Here is a 20,311-nt window from a genome sequence, read left to right as displayed (position 1 = left end):
AGGAGAACTAGTCTGCTACACGGATACATTTCATAGAGAATTTTCAGATAACCTCCTATCTCCTGGACTGCTTTGTCTTGACAGACAGACACTCTGCTGCTCACCTGGCAAGTGAGCTGACCAGGGTTACAAATGAGTGGGGTGTGGGTGACAAAATTGTTGCTTGTGTTACAGACAATGCCAGCAACATGGTTTCAGCCCTTAGAGACCACCTCCACTGGGACCACATAACTTGTTTTGCCCACATGCTGAACTTGATTGTCAGAGCTGCACTGAAGGAGGTACAAGAAAAGTTACACAAAGTCAAGACAATTGTTGAATTCTTCCACAGAAGCACAGTTGCTTCTGACAAGCTCAAGGCCACTCAGAGACAGATGGGTCAATAGGAGGTTACTAATAAAGTCAGTGCAGAAAAGTAAGTAGTTCAATATTTTTGATTAAAATTTATATTAAAATCACATTTTAATATATTTAATATATTTATATTGATTTGAGTTTTCTTGTAGTCATATTATTAATAGAGAAGCATGTGTAATATTAATTTATGACTTTGTTATAATTAATTGTATGCAAACAATTGTTTATTTTCATAGCTATGTGACTGCCTCCAAAGTCATTTTAATGACAAGAGGACTTCTGTTCTTCAGAATGTTCTTCTGTGTACAAAAGCCTTTCTGAGATCATGAAGGCAAGACTTTGCATTGTGGCCACATCTGTGCCATCTGAGAGAATTTTTTCTAAGACTGGCCAGATTATCTCTGATAGAAGAAACAGTCTCAGCCCATCCAAGGTCCAGGAGCTTGTTTTCTTGAATGCAAACATGCCTTAAAGCAGGATCAAAAAATATAGCCAGTGTGTAACAAGCCTATTTTTTTATTTTATTTTTTTTTAATTTATTTTATTAATTTTTTTATGTAAGTATTTAAAAAGCCCAACTTGTTATGTAATATAGTTTTTAGGCTTTATATTTTGTTTTAAAATTTATATGGATATGATTATTCAGCTCTGTGGCTGTATAGTGTAATTTATTTTTATTTAAATTTATTTGATTCATTTTTGATAGTTATTCCCTTATTTGTTTTTTGTTTTGTTTTGTAATAATTCAAGAGTGTGTGCAGTGTTATAATAAGCTATATTGCAAAGGTGTGTTTTACACAGACAATCTCTAAATAATTTAAAAGTCCAATTTGTTGTGCAATATTGTTTTAGGCTTTATATTGTGAAAAGTTAAATGGTAATGGATATTAGGCTCTGTGGCTTTATAGTTTGCTTGAGTTTTCATTTATTTTATTTTATTATTTATTTTATTTATTCATTTTGGGATAGTTATTTATTTTGCTGTAAATCTTTATAAATAAAAATAAACAATAAACAACAATTCAAGAGTCTGTACATTGTTATAATATGCTATGTTACAAAGGTGTAGGTTACACAGGCAATCTCTATTATTAAATAACTGCATATGGATTAAAAACAACACTCATAATACAAAGAATAAATAAACAGTAAGTTAATAAATAAAACAAAATAAAAAGTAAGTAGATAAATAAGAAAGAAAGAAAGAAAGAAAGAAAGAAAGAAAGAAAGAAAGAAAGAAATGAATGATTTTCCCTGATGAAGTTTAAAGCATTAACCAACTCTTTATTAAAACATTTAGTGTTCTGGAAAAGAACCATAATGACAGAAATTCACACATTTATAGTCTGTAGGAAATAAAAAGCTATAATGCACCATGTAACAGTAAGAGTAAAAAAACTGTAAGGAGGGTTGAGAATGAACTCATTTCTGTCTCCAATAAAGCGGTCATGTCACGGTACATAAGCGAAAGACTCGAACCCGAAAACTCGAAAGGAGAACTAATCTTTTCTGTTTCCGGCTCAGACTGCATTGCCTTAGCATACGGGGCTGTCACGTGATGAACCAATGACTCGAACCCGAGGACTCGAAAGGAGAACTAATCTTTTCTGTTCTTTTCTGATCTTATGCGATGTTGCGCATGCGCGGTCAACACAAAATGAACGAATCACTCCCCGAGACGAATCCATGTTCTTGAGTCATGAGAAAGATTCGTTCAAAATGATCACTACAGGACAGTACATATCTGTCTGTCACAACCTGAGGGACACTGAGTAACACACCCAAACAGATCTGGCAACCCTGTTCATAGCAGCTAGACGGAGATGTACTGAACAAACATTCACTGACCGAATAAACACTAGTTCAGCTTTAAGAACAATAAAAATGCAGTTTTTGTAAGCTCCTCTTGTTTGCTCTTTTGGTTGTTATTTAAATATCTAATTCTCTATTTTACATAATTCCATTTTTTTTTTACATCATTTCCATGTCACTGCTGATTTTAACCCCTGCAGCTCACACACTACATTTAGTTTGTGTCTCAGCTGCAGTTTGTGTGATTAGTTACAATGTTTTAGTAAATTTCACTGTAATTTCAGACACATTGCAGTCACATCAGAGTCTGTGAAAAATCATCAGTGTGCAGAAAAAGAAACAATCTTCCTCCTCAGGACATTGATGATGAAGCTAAAACTTCTGCTTCATTCTCACTATTAGAGAATGTGTCTTACTGAGGAGCAGGTCATGTGACTCTCAGAGAGATGATCTTACCTCAGTGTCTCCACTTTACAGTGAGGATTCTCCAGTCCAGCAGAGAGACTCTTCACTCCTGAGTCTCCTAGATTATTCCAGGACAGATCCAGTGTTTTCACAGTCAGATGCAGTTCTCTCAGACTGGAGGTTTCTGATCTGAGCGCTGAGTCCAGAGCTGACCAACTTTTCTCTCCAAGTGAATCACACCTGATACTGAAGGAAATAAAATAAACATAATGAACTCACACTAGTATAATAATGAACCTTCTCATTTTCATAAATGCTGAAAGTACAAACACCAGTTAGAAAACATGATTTAAGGAACACTGCAGACAACATCTAAAACTGAACCATCAATACATCTGTTGTAAACATCCTCAGGGCCGTTTCTTCCTGTAAGTGGTATAAGTGTTAGCTTAGGGCCCCTGGACCACCAGGAGACAGCATGAGTTTACTATCATTTGGTGAGATATCTGGTGTGTAAAAACTAGGGGTGCTCCGATCAGGATTTTTGGGGCCGATCACCGATCAATGGAAGCTGTATCATCTGATATCGATTACAGGATCTATTTGAAGCCTTATCATGTAGCATTATTTATTAAACTATATTTAACAATGATGTAAATTAAGTATTGAAATTACGAGAAGAGGATTATCTTGAATTGACAACTGCATTTATTGGCAAGCTAAAACTTAAAACATAGCAGCCTGTGATTGGTCAGTAATTGGGAACAGCTAGGAGCTGGACAAATACAACTTTCCTGCAGATTATATAAAAATAAATAAAACAACAGACAGAACAAACAGAGTCTAACTAGACACTAACTGATGTTATGTGGTCCTTCATAAGGCTGTGGACATGTGTAAACACTGTTTGGTATAACTGCAGCAGGCATACATCCGTGAAATATTTTCACCCTGGCATAGTGTAACGTGAGTCCAAGTAGGACATGAGTCTCTGGAACCCTTCATCTTCCACAATAGACAGCGGCTGATGATCGAGGAATATGAATTCCATTATTTTGTCTGATATTTCTTTATGCTTCTTACTCTCCTTGCAGTAGGGTTGCTGTCTTTGAAACATCTCTGTTACCGACAGCTGAGTGAGTGGTGCTTGAGTTGCTGAACTCTCCCGCTATCTTTTAGCGCTAGCCAACTTTGGAAACTGCTCATATTCCTTTACATGACTAACCTTCAAATGTCTAATGAGGTTTGTGGTGTTAAAATGCTTTGGGTGCTTCCCGCCTGGTGGAATTTGCTTGTTATACAGGTTGCAGATTGCTAATGTATTGTCTTTTTCACACATTTCCTGTAATTGCCAGATCGGGGAAGCCATTTTAGCAGCGCAGAAAAAAAAATTGTCTCGCGAGTTTTGCGTCATCTGATCGGCTTTTCTAGATCGGCCATTATAGAGACCGCCGATCAAACTTCCCAAAGCAATTATCGGCCGATTACGATCAGCGACCGATCAATCGGAGCACCCCTAGTAAAAACAACAAAGAAAAAACAGAAAAACCAAACACAACAGTAAAATAATTTACATTAATTAATTAGTTTTAGTCAATTTGTTCACTTTCCTCCTTCCACATGTTGATGTCATTAAAATGGGTAAAGTTAGTGGTCAACTACAGCTAACCAGCTAGTATCTAGAGTAGGGTTGCCCCCCGTCCTGTATAATATGGGATTGTCTTGTATTAAAATAAAACACTGTGTCTCTTACTGAGTTAATATGGGATGTGATTTGTCCTGTATTCTCATACACATTATTTCATACACACACTTCACAGTGGTGAGAAAAACATAATGGTGAATAAAATTAAACAGTCAATGAAATGACATGACAGTCAATACATACACACCATACTACCAAAAGTGTATGAAGTAATGCAATGAAAATTAGAGAATTAGCGATCACTCAGCAAAACCAAACCCCTTCTTCTTCATCTGGATTTAATGGAGGTTGGAAAACCAGCTTTGGTGCATTTCCACCACCTACTGGAGTAAAGTGTGACACCAAATACAGTAAAAGAAATATAAATATAATTAAACAAACAAAAATCTAAATTCTTCTAATCAGGCTTGTTTTCTTAAGATACTCTAATAATGCTTTGGTCATTGTTGAATTACTGTTCAGCAAGAACTTTAATAATAACTTTTTTATTCCTACAGAATAAACTACCTCTATGATCTGAGAGAGACCTGGGCATTTTACGGCCCGCGGGCCACATCCGGCCCTTTGGACGTCCCTGTCCAGCCCGCGTTAAGTCAGTCATAAACATAAATGAACAAGTATTTATGCTGTGCACACAATACAACTGTGTTGCTTTTATTTTGAAAAGCCTGGAGTTTTATTATTTCCATATGGACGTGTGTGTGTGTCTGAACAGTAACAGGTGATGCTGGCATGTTAATGCTGGTCAGATACCCCTAAAAATATCAGCTCCTGTTAAAAAAAGAAAAGATGATTCCAAATGCTGCGTTTTCAACAAGACATGGACTGCAAAATATTTATTTACAGAAATCTAAGGTAAAGCCGTGTGCTTAGTTTGTGGTACACAGGTCACTGTGTTCAAAGATGACAATCTGAATCACCACTACGTGACCAAACACGAGGAGAAATACTTGAAAAAAGAACTTGTCTGATGAAGAGCGCGCAAAGGAGTCGGAGGCTATGCTAGACACGCTGCAAACCCGACAAGGACTTTTTACAAAACTTCCCACACCCAGAGATGCAGCTGTCAAGACAAGTTATGTCATATCTCACAAAATCACTAGAAAAAGTAAACTGTTTTCTGATGTAGAGTTTATTAAGGAGTGTATGGTGGACTCTGCTGCCCTGATATCTCTTCTTCTTCTTTTGGCTTTTCCCTTCAGGGGTCGCCACAGCAAATCATCTCTCTCCACCTATCCCTATCTTCTGCATCCTCAACACTTACACCCACTAGCTTCATATCCTCATTTATTACATCCATATACCTCCTCTTTAGCCTTCCTCTCTGCCTCCTTCCTGGCAGCTCCATGTCCAACATTCTCCTACCAATATACTCACTCTCCCTCCTCTGGACATGTCCAAACCATCTTAATCTGTCCTCCCTAACCTTGTCCCCCAAACGTCCAACATGAGCTGTCCCTTTGATGTACTCCTTCCTAATCCTGTCCAACCGTGTCACTCCCACAGAGAACCTCAACATCTTCAGCTCTGCTACCTCCAGCTCTGACTCCTGTCTCTGTCTCAGTGATACTGTCTCTAAACCATACGGCATGGCCGGTCTCACCACTGTCTTGTACACCTTCCCCTTGATTATTGCTGAAATTTTTCTATCATACAGAACTCCCGACACCTTTCTCCACCCATTCCAACCTGCCTGCACTCGCTTCTTTACCTCTTTCCCACACTCTCCATTACTCTGGACTGTTGACCCCAAGTTCTTAAACTCCTGTATCTTCTTCACCTCTTCACCCTGTAATCTTACTTTTCCACTTCCCTCCCTTTCATTCACACACATGTACTCAGTCTTACTACAACTGACTTTCATTCCTCTTCTCTCCACTTACAGACCTCCACCGGGATGCCATCAGGACCAACTGCCTTTCCACTTTTCATCCTCTTCAAAGCCTTCCTGACTTCATCCTTTCTAATCTTATCTACTTTCTGTTCCACAGAGTTCACCCCTTCTACTCTTTGTTCCCTCTCATTTTCCTCATTCATCAGCTCTTCAAAGTACTCCTTCCATCTCCTCTGTACACGCTCCTCACTTGTGAGCACCTTTCCATCTCTATCCTTAATAACTCTAACTTGCTGCACATCCTTCCCATCTCGATCCCTCTGCCTAGCTAACCTGTACAAGTCCTTCTCTCCATCTCTAGTGTCTAACCTAGTGTACAACTCATCATGCGCCTTCTGCTTGGCCTTAGACCCCTCCCTCTTCACTCTCTGCTGTAACTCCTTGTATTCCTGTCTATTCTCTTCAGTCCTGTCTATGTCCCACTTCTTCTTGGCTAACCTCTTCCTCAGAATACTATCCTGAACTTCCTCCTTCCACCATCAAGTCTCCTTATCCTCTTTCCTCCTTCCAGATGACACACCCAACACCTTTCTTCCTGAATCCCTGATCATTTCTGCTGTAGTCTCCCAGTCATCTGGCAGCACTACCTGACCACCCAGAGCCTGCCTCAACTTCTGTCTAAATTCCTCACAACATTCCTCCTTTTTCAGCTTCCACCACTTGGTTTTCTTCTCTATCTCTATTTTTGACCTCTGCTTACAGACCATCAGGGTCATCCCACACACCACCATCCTATGCTGTCTGGCTACACTCTCTCCCACTACCACTTTACAGTCACTAATCTCTTTCAGATTGCCTCTTCTACATAGGATGTAGTCTACCTGTGTGCTCCTACCTCCACTCTTGTAAGTCACTCTATGCTCCTCCCTCTTCTGAAAATAAGTGTTAACCACAGCCATGTCCATCCTCTTAGCAAAGTCCACTACCATCTGTCCTTCAAGGTTCCTTTCCTTAACTCCAAACTTGCCCATCACCTCCTCATCACCTGTGTTCACCTCACCAACATGTCCATTAAAATCTGCTCTTATCACCACCCTCTGACCCATGGGAATACTTTCTATCACCTCATCTAATTCACTCCAGAATCTCTCTTTCTCCTCTAACTCACAACCTACCTGTGGGGCATAACCACTAACAACATTCAACATCACCCCTTCAATCTTTAACTTCAGACTCATCACCCTGTCTGACAGTCTCTTCACCTCCAGAACATTCCTCACAAACTCCTCCTTCAGGACCACACCTACCCAATTTCTCTTACTATCCACCCCATAGTAAAACAGCTTGAATCCTGCTCCTATACTACGAGCCTTGCTACCCTTCCACCTGGTTTCCTGTACACACAGTATATCCACCTTCCTTCTCTCCATCATATCAGCCAGCTCTCTACCTTTCCCTGTCATAGTACCAACATTCAGAGTTCCTATTCTCAGTCCTACACTCTTACCTTTCCTCTTCTCTCTCTGTCTATGCACTCTCCTCCCTCCTCTACTTCTTTGACCAACAGTAGCCCAATTTCCACCAGCGCCCTGTAGGTCAATGGCGCCGATGGCGGTCGTGGTTAACCCGGGCCTTGACCGATCCGGTATGAAATTTGGAGAACTGATGATTCGCATGGTTAAATTTGGCAATGTTTTACGCCGGATGCCCTTCCTGATGCAACCCTCTCTATTTATCCTGGATTGGGACCGGCACAGAAGTCACTGGACTGTGACCCCATGGCTAGATACTCTGCTGCCCTGATATGCCCAGAGAAAAAGGGAGCATTTGAGAACATGCCCCTATTTTTAACAAGTTAAAAATAAAATGAAACAGTGATGCAATGATTGTTTTTGTTTTAAACTGTTTATTACTTCTATAGGATTATTTTCTTCTTTGACTGACACAACAATTCATAAATTGACATAAATATTTACAGAATATCTGTATTCTTCTGATTACCAGTAGCAGCTAATCAAAATATATAATTTATTGCTTTTTACAATGGGAGAAAATTAATATTGAGCAGAATTAAATTCAAGTTATCGTTGGTTCGGCCCTCCAACTCAACAGTTCATATTTGTTATGTGGCCCCCTGTAGAAATTAATTGCCCAGCCCTGATCTGAGATCTGTGGAAATCCTCATTTGGTGCAGAGTCCTGTATTGTGTTTACTAATTTCAAAAAGTGATTGATTAAATGCTGTGTCTCCAACACAGAGTCGTGAAGTTATCGTGTCATTCCTTCTTTTTACACAAACCTGTCTCACATATCCTACTTCTTATTTATTTCCTGTGTCTTCCCTTCCCTTCCTGTGTTCATAAGCTTTGCCATCTTTTCTTAATTATCTTTTTAATTAACCCCTTCATTTCAGCTTTCCCCAGAGGGACACTGACATTTATTCTTGAAGTTTTTTACCCACTCATCCTCTATTTCATTTCCTATAATCCCCACATGGGCAGGAATCCACAAAAAGAAAACTTGAGAGAAAAAAAGAGTCTGGAGTGTTTCTATTAGAATATTTCTAATCACTTCATAGCATATTTCCTCCTTTCCTGGGAAAGTGTGTCTCAGTCCCACTAACACTTGCTTCAATTCAAATAGAGAAAATACTGCATCTGTTGTGGAAAAAAACCTTCTTTTCTCCTCAAACTTCCTGGTTCTCTGCCAAACACTGCTCTCTGTGCCTTCTCATTTCATTTGATTTCCATTACTGTGAACTTTCTAAATGTTTTAGCGAATTCTTCTGCATTTTCACTATTAGATAGAAATTGCATACCATCATTAATTAATACAGGAAGGTTATTACACCTATGGACTCCACCCATTTTCTTAAACCATTCCCCATAATTCACTTCTGTCTACCTTTTCTCCTACAGTACCTATAATTTCTTTTATCATCTTTTATCACTTTTCGTACCTCAGCCTGTCCTCTATTTAATAAAACCTACAAATGTTTTTCTTCCTTTTTTTGATTCACGGTTTCTTTCTCTTATTACTACATTACATTCTTCTGTCCACCATGGGTCTGCTTTCTTCTTATAATTTCCTGTATTTTTCCAGTAATCTTCTGCAGTATTAATAACAACTCCACATATTTTATCAAGTTCCTTAATGTCTACATTCACTTAACGCTTCACTCTTTCCCTTAAAATCATTCCAATCTGCTGTTTTGAACTTCCCCCTAGGTATAAATTCTCTATTTGCTATAGCTACTTCAACCCCTAATTTACATATAATAAGAAAGTGATCACTTCCCATTGTTAGATCTAAAACTGATTTTTCCCCCTGTTGTCAAATCCATTCTTGCTCCATCATAAACACATATTCAGTTCTTCAAATCTAGAAACTCTTCCACAACTTTCCCATTTTATTCTGTCCATTTTCTCATTATTTCTAACATGTTTCAGTCTTTTAACATCCAGTACTGATGCCCCAGACATATTTCTTTGTATATCCTCAGTTGTTAAATCTGTAGGCACTCCTGTAATGACTCCTCTCACCCAATTCCTTTCTTCCATTATCATTCATACTACTTTTTACCCATTAAAGATTTTAGACCAGCTGATCTTATGTGCTGTTTATTGTCTGATTGAAGATCAGTAATTTCTATCTTGTACAACCTTAGTGCTTTTTATTCTACCTACTGCTTCCTGCAATGCCTTTGTTACTTTGATTGGGTTTAGTGTATTCATTGATTCATTCAGAAACTTCCCTTTAATTGTTCTTGTCCCCTTTCACTATCCGATTCAGATATTTGACTTCCAGCTTTCTTCATTTTCCTATTTTTCACTACAGTCCAGTTACAAATCTACCCCTTCATAAACCACACAAAACAACCTTTCTTCCACTTCTGAATTGCTACCAGAAGCAGCATCATTGCCTTCCATCTCAGTCACACCCCAGTGTTAGCAACCGGCTACCTTTTATTTTAGAATCTTCTATAAAGGTTTATCCTCCTCATGACAGACGGACTACTTCCTGAGATTCTGGAAGTGTCATGACTTTAACAAATAATTGATTACTTTCCTAATTACTATAGGAAAAATTTTACAAAATGAATTAACTTCGAAAACAACAATTATTTCTCGTAAATATATTGTCCATTAGCTTTAAAGTTTTACTTAAGTATAACAGAACAACACGACCTCTTGGTGCAATTATTCATAAACATGGTATTAGCTTCCACTGTAATGCCGATGACACACAGCTATATGTTTCAGCTAAGTCAGATGAGAGACACCAGCTTATTAAGATAGAAGAATGTGTAAAGGACATTGGATGGTCACTAACTTCCTCCTGCTTAACTCTGACTGACAGAGGAGCTTGTAGCAGGACCACATGCAGCTAGAAGTAAGCTTTCTGATTACAGAGTAATGGTGGATGGTCTTTCTGTTTCATCTTGTCCAGCAGTAAAAGATCTTGGTGTGATTATTGACTCTGGTCTTTAATTTGAAGCTCATGTAGATAATATCACTAGGGTAGCCTTCTTTCATCTCAGAAATATTGCCAAGACAAGAAATATGATGTCACTTCATGATGCAGAAAAACTAGTTCATGCTTTTGTTAGCTCTAGGTTGGATTATTGTAATGCCTTACTGTCTGGATGTTCCAGTAGGAGCATGAACAAGCTCCAGTTAGTCCAGAACACAGCAGCTAGAGTCCTAACTAGAACCAGAAGATATGAACACATCACTTCTATCTTAGCCACACTACATTGGCTCCCAGTCATATTTCATTGATTATAAAATACTATTACTGACCTAGAAAGAACTGAATGGTCTCGTGCCACAGTACCTGAGTGATCTTTTGGTTATTTATGATCTGCCACGCCTACTCCGATCAAAAGTTGCATGCTTTTTGCAAGCTTTTTCTTACAAAGCCCCACAGTTATGGAACAGAGTTCCAATTAGTGTTCAGGATTCAGACACAGTCTCAGTGTTTAAGTCGAGGCTGAAGACACATTTGTTTAGTCAAGCTTTCTATGAATAGTTTATTTTTAGGTGAAGGAGCAGATCTGGAAGGTTCATGGGCATAGAGTGTTTGATGAAGTGGGATGTTTGGATTATGTCTAAACACACACACAGACACACACACACACACACACACACAAGCATACATAATATTCTCTCTCTCTCTCTCTCTCTCTCTCTCTCTCTCTCTCTATCTATTTATCTACCTACACATACCTGGAGATATATGGGACTGCTGTGTGATAGAACTAACTGGAGACTATGGTTCTGGCTTTGAACTGCTGGTGTCAGTCTTGTTGCTGTTGTCAAACATTTGACGGTCTACAGGGGGTCCTCGATTTACGTCGGAATTCCGTTCCCACGGCGCGACATAACGTGATTTTCGCTGTAAGTCGGAACTCACATACTGTACATAAGTACCAATGTAGCGGCGAATGTAAACAAAGCCATCTTCCTCGTATAGCGCCGCTTGACGGTGTATTCATCCGCTCCGCTCGCCAACTAGTTCCCACGCGAAATTTGTTTTAACATCGCAAACGCCGTACGTTGGAATGATGGAACAAGACTTTCTTAATAAATTTATGGGAGATGGCGATGTAACCACGAAACGCCATAGGTCGAGGACGTCGTAAACCGAGGACCTGCTGTATAAAGAATTCTGATATTACGCTAATTTAGAAGTTGCTCAAAAGCTCATTTTTACACAACACCACTTTACTGTATACAGCTGTAGAAAAGACATTATTTATAATCCCACTCTGTGTTTATAATGATTTATAATCCCACTCTGTGTTTATAATGATTTATAATCCCACTCTGTGTTTATAGTGATTTGTAATCCCACTCTCAGTGTTTATAGTGATTTATAATCCCACTCTCAGTGTTTATAATGATTTATAATCCCACTCTCTGTGTTTATAATGATTTATAATCCCACTCTCAGTGTTTATAATGACTCTCAGTGTTTATAATGATTTACAATCCCACTCTCTGTGTTTTGTAATGATTTATAATCCCACTCTCAGTGTTTATAATGATTTATAATCCCACTCTCAGTGTTTATAATGATTTATAATCCCACTCTCACTGTTTATAATGATTTATAATCCCACTCTCACTGTTTATAATGATTTACAATCCCACTCTCTGTGTTTTGCAATGATTTATAATCCCACTCTCAGTGTTTATAATGATTTATAATCCCACTCTCAGTGTTTATAATGATTTATAATCCCATTCTCAGTGTTTATAATGATTTATAATCCCACTCTCAGTGTTTATAATGATTTATAATCCCACTCTCACTGTTTATAATGATTTATAATCCCACTCTCAGTGTTTATAATGATTTATAATCCCACTCTCAGTGTTTATAATGATTTATAATCCCACTCTCAGTGTTTATAATGATTTATAATCCCATTCTCAGTGTTTATAATGATTTACAATCCCACACTCAGTGCTTATAATGATTTATAATCCCACTCTCAGTGTTTATAATGATTTATAATCCCAGTCTCTGGTGTCACCCAGATGAGGATGAGGTTCCCTTTAGAGTCTGGTTCCTCTCAAAGTTTATTCCATTGTATTTTTGATGGAGAAGTATAGGGATGGTCAGAGAGAGTTGCACTGTGTGTTTGTAGACTTGGAGAAAGCGTATGACAGGGTGCCAAGAGAAGAGCTGTGGTACTGTATGAGGAAGTCAGGAGTAGCAGAGAAGTATGTCAGAGTGGTGCAGGACATGTATGAGAGGAGCAGGACAGTGGTGAGGTGTGCTGTAGGGCAGACAGAGGAGTTCAGAGTGGAGGTGGGACTGCATCAGGGATCGGATGATGTTTACGCTGGAGAGAAGAGGAATGGAGGTGGAGGTTTGTGCTGGAATGAAAGTCAGTTGTAGTAAGACTGAGTACATGTGTGTGAATGAAAGGGAGGGAAGTGGAACAGTAAGATTACAGGGTGAAGAGGTGAAGAAGGTACAGGAGTTTAAGTACTTGGGGTCAACAGTCCAGAGTAACGGAGAGTGTGGGAAAGAGGTAAAGAAGCGAGTGCAGGCAGGTTGGAATGGGTGGAGAAAGGTGTCGGGAGTTCTGTGTGATAGAAAAATATCAGTGAGAATCAAGGGGAAGGTGTACAAGACAGTGGTGAGACCGGCCATGCTGTATGGTTTAGAGGCAGTGTCATTGAGGAAGAGACAGGAGTCAGAGCTGGAGGTAGCAGAGCTGAAGATGTTGAGGTTCTCTTTGGGACTGACACGGTGGGACAGGATTAGGAAGGAGTACATCAGAGGGACAGCTCATGTTGGACGTTTGGGGGACAAAGTTAGGGAGGCCAGGTTAAGATGGTTTGGACATGTCCAGAGGAGGGAGAGTGAGTATATTGGTAGGAGAATGTTGGACATGGAGCTGCCAGGAAGGAGGCAAAGAGGAAGGCTAAAGAGGAGGTATATGGATGTAATAAATGAGGATATGAAGCTAGTGGGTGTAAGTGTTGAGGATGCAGAAGATAGGGATAGGTGGAGAAAGATGATTCACTGTGGAGACCCCTGAAGGGAAAAGCTGAAAGAAGAACCCTAGACTGGGTCATAACAATGGTGAAAAATAATCATGAGCCAGGAGCTCTGCTGAAATTCCACCTGGGTCGTGTAGGAAGACTCACCTCCTGAGTCTTCCTACACACACACACACACACACACACAGACACACACACACACAGACACACACACACACAGCTCTACAGCTACATTAAAGGACAAACAACATACTACAGTCCAATCTGGTTTTCCCTTTTTGTGTGTTACACTTCCCCGTGTGTGGTCATAAAAATCATAAAATATCAACAACAACAATATCAACAACAACAATATTACTATTATTATAAAAATATAAATAAAAATGTTTCCTCTAACAAGTATAAGGCTTTTCAAAAGTCAGCTTTCTATGAAAGGCCATTTCCACCTCACAACTAAAAACTAATAATAAATCAAAACTGTTTTGGGATTAAAATTTTGTATAATTGCAATTAACATGGTTCTGTCTGTCTGGTGGAATGTCCACATGTTTAATAGCTGACCTTCAGACATTTTTATTCTCTATTTTATCTATTTACATTAACTCCACTCTGTATCACTTTCAGGTCAAAACATCCCAAAGTTCATATTACTCAGAGTGTTTTCAGTTTCTCTCTTTCTAACACTGTAACAGTAGAACAGTTTTATTCAGCTTTACTTACATTGCTTTTCTGGAGGCTGTGATCACAGGCATCATCTTCAGAACAACAGTTTCTGTTATCTTATCTGTACTGAAATATTTACTCAGGTCAAACTCTTCCAGCTCCTGTGCTGAGGTCAGTAACACAAACACCAGAGCAGACCACTGTGAAGAAGAGAGTTCACTTTGTTTTCCAGATTTCAGGTAGTGCTGGATTTCCTCCACTAGAGAATTATCACCCAGTTCATTCAGACAGTGGAACAGATTGATGGATTTCTCTGTAGGAAGATCTTCACTGATCTTCTTCTTAATGTACTGAACTGTTTCCTCTATGCTCTGGGAGCTACTTCCTGTCTGTGTTACTAAAGCATGTAAGAGTTTCTGATTGGACTCCAGTGAGAGACCCAGAAGAAAGCGAAGGAAGAGATCCAGATGTCCAGTCTGACTTTCTAAAGCCTGATCGATAGCACTTGTATGTACATCTGAGATTTTATTTAATCTAATCAGCGATTTAAAGCCTTTATACTGACCAAGAACATTTCTCTTCTTCTTCATGAAGGTCAGGAACACATACAAAGCTGCAAGGTGCTCCTGAATACTCAGATGAACAAAGCAGTACACTTTACTCTGGTGAAGTCCAAACTCCTCTCTGAAGATCTGTGTACACACACCTGAGTACACTGCGGCTTCTGTCACATCAATGCCACACTCTCTCAGGTCTTCCTCATAGAAGATCAGGTTCCCGTTCTTCAGCTGCTGAAAAGCCAGTTGTCCCAGTTTAAGAAGCATTTCTTCATCACTCTCCAGCTTCTTTGTGTATTTTTCTCTTATGATGTTTGTCTGAATGATGAGGAAGTGTGTGTACATTTGAGTCAGAGTCTTGGGGATCTCTCCACTCTCTGCTTCACCCAACATTCTCTCTAGAACAGTGGCTGAAATCCAGCAGAAGACTGGGATGTGGCACATGATGTAGAGGCTTCTTAATGACTTCAGGTGTGTGATGATGTTATTGGCCAGGCTCTGGTCACTGATCCTCTTCCTGAAGTACTCCTCCTTCTGTGGGTCATTGAACCCTCGTACCTCTGTGACTCGATGCACACACTCAGAGGGGATTTGATCAGCTGCTGCTGGTCGGGAGGTGATCCAGATGAGAGCAGAGGGAAGCAGATTCCCTTTAATCAGGTTTATCAGCAGCACCGGCACTGATGCTGATTCAGTTACATCACACACTCTCACTGTGTTCTGGAAATCTAGAGGAAAACGACACTCATCCAATCCGTCAAAAATGAACAGAACCTTTTCCAAACTGGACATTTCTGCTTCTTTTCTGTCCTTAAAACAGAACTGAAGGAGCTCCATCAGACTCAGTTTCTGGTCCTTCATTAAATTCAGCTCTCTGAAAGGAAGTGGAAATATGAGGTGGATGTCCTGATTTTCTTCCCCTTCAGCCCAGTCCAGAATGAACTTCTGCACAGAGACTGTTTTTCCGATGCCAGCGACTCCCTTTGTCAGAACAGTTCTGATGGGTTCATCTTGTTCAGATAAAGGCTTAAAGATGTCGTTGCATTTGATTGGTGTTTCCTCTGTTGTTGTTCTCCTGGATGCTGCCTCGATCTGCCTCACCTCATGTTCATTATTGACTTCTCCACTGTCTCCCTCTGTGATGTAGAGCTCTGTGTAGATCTCATTCAGGAGGGTTTGGGTTCCCGGGTTTATTATCACTCCATTCAAACACTGAAACTTCTTCATCAGATTTAATTTGAACTTTTTCTGGAATTCATTTACAGCCACAGATTCTGGGTCATGCCTGTGATATGGTGAAGCAGGAAGATGTGGTGAGACATGGGCTTCAATTATTAGACTTTAAGATCACTTTTTTCTGACTGGTTACCACAGATAGTTCTTTATAATGTTCTCACTATGTGTTTACTTTCATCTACTGTATGTTTTCTATAATCTAATCACTCTGTAGTTAATAACAGCAGAGAGGTTTATAATACCAGTGTGTCAGAGTCACAGTCATGTTGGTTTGATCTTACCCTGTATCTGTGGTGATCATTTCTCTTCTGTCTCCTGCCTTCTGTAGAACACTGGGAACAAAAAGTGGAGTTGATCAGATACATCACTTCACCTATTTTAATTCTAGTTATTCTAGGTTTATTTCTGTGTGTCTGTTAAGGATGTGACTGAATACAGCACTCTGAATGAACAGGTAATGTGTTCTAAACAGATACAAATACAGATACAGTTTTTAAGAAATCTTGTCAGAAAGGTTCACAGGTATAAAATCCCTAACTATAGCCAGTATAATACTACAGCCTGGATGTGACACCAGTCCATCAAACATAGGGGCAATTTATGTTCACCAATCCACCTACTGGCATGTGTTTGGGAGGTGGGAGGAAACCGGAGAACCTGAAGGAAACCTACATGGACAAGGGGAGAACATGTGAAACTCCACACAGACAGACACTGGAGACCCTGGAGCTGTGAGGCAGCAACTTGTATTTCATCAAAATAATAAAAACAATAATATTGTAATAATAACTCAATAATAAAAACACATTTCTGTCAGTCTGCAGATACTTTCATTATCTTTCTGTATGACTTCTGAAATTTTCATTCACTGCTTTTCCCTGTCTCAGTATTAAGTCTCAGATTAAAGTATTAAGTATTTATAATATTTACACAACATTTACACTCACATTGAAATTTACACTACATATATTTCTATATTAACTAAAAGTATCAACACTAAAACTTATACTGTATAATATAAATATCAAAAATATTAAAATTGCTGCTAATGACTGTGTAGTGTGGCCTTTAAAGGGGAACTTCAGACAAAATCTAAAATTGAACACTGAGTGTTTTAAACATCCTGCTCATGTCTTACAGTGATCACACAGCAGCTCTGTAGATTTACTGACTGAATTCTGGTGTAACTCTAGAAGATTGGTATCCTGTCACTGGATAAATGATGCTATGCGGTGGTCTAGCCTGCAATGACCCCAAATATATTTGGACACTTAAGCCATTACAAACACATGAATCTCACTGCATTACAAAACAACATGTGAAACCAAGTGACATTTATTTTAAAGACACCATTAGCACACTTTCCAAGTAAAACATTCAGCAAAAACTTTTAGACATTAAATAAGACAAAAATGTTTTTAGACTCTTAATAGTGGCTTTATTAAGGTCACAGTTACAGTGTTTTAGTATGTATTTTGTTATTCTGTTTATCTAGTTAAATTTCTCTTTAAGTGTGACTTTAGCAGTGACATTAACAGTGAGGAGACGTTACCTGTGTAGAAGTGAGGAGCCTCCATCTTTAAAGTCTAGAGGAGGATCCATAGACTCATCACTCTTCATGGAGATACAGCTGGGTGCTGATGATTCTGATCTCTTTCCCTGGAGTTTACTGTACAACATTATAGACAGTCCTTTACTCATTTATATACACTCCTTACTGTTTTAACTCACTTCTTAATTTAATGAGGATTTTTTAAATTAGTTTTTAATTAAAATTTCCTTACAGTAAACCGAATACATTTTTATTAATGTTTGATTGACTGTTCGATTTTTAGTAATATTAAAACCTTTGGTTAAATTCTTTCATATATATGTACTCAGTAAATAATTTAGATATGAATATTTAATGACTAGAACACAAGGATGTTGTAGGTTACCGTTTTTTTGATGGTGGGGAAACATTATCTGTGTCTAGATCAGGAGTCTCCATCTCTGAATATTAGTAAAGTTTGCACAAACACACAGCTGAGTCCTGGAGAGTCTGATCTTCTGCTGGAATGGATCACACTCCTAGAAAACACACAAACAAATGTGCAGTTAAACTTTCACACAATAGTTTTCACATCTTTATTCTTAAAGAAAAATGCTGCTCCTTTAGTTTAAAAAATGAATGATTGGCCTACACACAGGGTCTGACCTCTCACTTTCTCTTCACCAAGTCATTCATTTATTCATTTTCAGTGATTTATCCTGATCAGGGTCAAACCAGACAAACCTGTAAACAAACAAACACACACACACACACACACACACACAAACACACACACACAAACACACACACAAACACACACACACACACACACACACACTGTTGTCCAACAGATATAGGAAACTACCCAGACACAATAACAGATGGGCAAGTAAAATGTTTTCTTTTTTACATGTTGCGCCGCCGTGCCACGTTTGTATTTGCACACACACTAGTTTATTATTGACGGTGTAAAGTGTGGTTGGTGTTTATTTTAGACTTGTTTTTCTGTTCTGTTTGGGAAAATGTATTTGGTTGTTTGGTTGTGTTTTGGTATTTGGCCTCTTGGAATGGGAGAGGGCCTGTACAAATATTTCTGCATATGGGTCTGTGGCTGATTTACTACACCACTGGTTATACGGATCTATTAACAACAGCCGCAGCTTTCAGAAATAAACCTTTTAGTTTTACTTCTTTTACGATTTTACTGAGGCGAAAATAGAAAAACTAAATGTAAAACTATATTCCCCAAACAGCTTAATGTTTATTTTACGATAAATTAAAGAGCGGAAGCTGAAAGGTCTGTAGAGTTCATACACCATCAGAACAGCTGTAAAGATTTACTACATCTGATTTCACACCACTTTAATATACAATATATCCACATTCTTCTAACATAAAGTCGTTAAAAATAAACAAATAACTCACCTTTAGTCAACAGTCCTTGTTCTGTGACATTAATATCCCCGATTCTGCCTGGAGATTTGTAACTTGGAGTCGAGGCGGAGAGAGAATCACTTTCACTTTGGAAGGATTCATTACGAGGGATGTGTCGTTCCGGACTGAGTCGACTCTTTGAGTCGGCTCCTTTGGTAGGAAACTGATTCACAAATGTAACGGTGGAAAGAAGTGCGTTCATACACTCTCAAAACAAATGAGTTTAAAACAACACACCGTGCTATTTCCTATAGACACCATATAGACAAAAGTATTGGGACACCTGATCATTACTAACAGGGATTTTAATGACACTACATGATAAATACACTGAGATTAATATGGAGCTTGACCCCTTTGCAGCTAACAGCTTCCACTCTTCTGGACAGGATTTGGTGACTTTTACACACCATGCTACGGAAGCCCAGAGAGGCCATGTGATATTATTTTTGCTTTTGTTTTCTCGTGATCTCGACATAATCAGAACCGCGGTGAAGTGAGTTTGATATTCGGACATTAGACGGACATTCGGAAGCGCTAGTTTAGGGACCGTCGACAAATTTCTGTACGACTGAAATGTGGGACTTGTTACTTCACTGACTACGTTCCCCAGTTATTCTAATTTCTTCTTAAATATACATATGGCATGCGGCATTGCAAACAGCATTTGTTTATTTATAAATAAAAATTGAATTAATTGATAGTATTAATTATGTATCATGTGAATTAATTTGCTATTATAAATTAATTTTTTAATAAAAAAACTATTTCTTCAGTAGCTTCTAAGTCATGTGACCCTGTGACCCAAATCTAGTACCAAAATGATCTACTTGGACACCTCCACAGGGTACACCTCTTCGTATCCCAAAAAATCTCTTCACTGATTTTTATTCATTTGTTTATTTTCTTCATTTGTTTAACTCCTTTCTTATATAAATAAACAAGTCATTTTTATCACAATTACACACCGTTTTTTATTGTTATTACACAATAGGCTTCTTAAACACACAAGCAGCATTTCCATTTTTTTCCATTATAATGTCCTTTTAATAGCCTTTTTAAGTAGTGTTGAGTTTTTAATGAGACAGATTTATGACTTTAGCTGAAATGAACATTGTTCATTTACTAAATGTAAATTGTAATGTAAATGCACAAATGACCAAACACTACTGACAAAAAGTTCAAGATTTGAAATTATGAGTGGACTGTGGTATGTAGGAGTGAAAGAAATGCAATCTTCAGTAACTGTTCTGGTCAC

The 20,311-nt window shown here is 38.6% G+C and overlaps 2 protein-coding genes across 12 annotated transcripts in view; one reads left to right on the top strand and one right to left on the bottom strand.

Annotated features, from left to right (window-relative positions):
* Positions 1–19,445, bottom strand: part of LOC131370006 (NACHT, LRR and PYD domains-containing protein 12-like) — a 378,843-nt gene extending 359,398 nt beyond the window's left edge. For 2 of the 10 annotated variants that reach the window (XM_058417002.1, XM_058417003.1), the window contains exons 1-8: positions 19,045–19,444; positions 18,286–18,363; positions 18,026–18,158; positions 17,641–17,757; positions 16,709–16,756; positions 16,370–16,420; positions 14,353–16,137; positions 2,626–2,820 (exon numbers count right to left, since the gene is read on the bottom strand). In XM_058417002.1, the coding sequence (XP_058272985.1) occupies positions 2,626–2,820; positions 14,353–16,137; positions 16,370–16,420; positions 16,709–16,756; positions 17,641–17,757; positions 18,026–18,078 (2,249 nt within the window). In that variant the 5' untranslated portion in view covers positions 18,079–18,158; positions 18,286–18,363; positions 19,045–19,444. The other 8 variants (XM_058417000.1, XM_058417005.1, XM_058416998.1 and 5 more) reach the window with 7 other exon arrangements.
* LOC131369996 (NLR family CARD domain-containing protein 3-like) overlaps positions 1–20,311 on the top strand; it is a 305,079-nt gene that overhangs the window by 187,169 nt on the left and 97,599 nt on the right. The gene's annotated exons all lie outside the window — the stretch shown is intronic.

This window comes from Hemibagrus wyckioides, linkage group LG19 (genome assembly GCF_019097595.1).
Source record: "Hemibagrus wyckioides isolate EC202008001 linkage group LG19, SWU_Hwy_1.0, whole genome shotgun sequence".
Taxonomy (NCBI): domain Eukaryota; kingdom Metazoa; phylum Chordata; class Actinopteri; order Siluriformes; family Bagridae; genus Hemibagrus; species Hemibagrus wyckioides.
The sequence above is the reverse complement of the archived record's forward strand: the minus strand, read 5'-3'. Positions and strand labels throughout refer to the sequence as shown.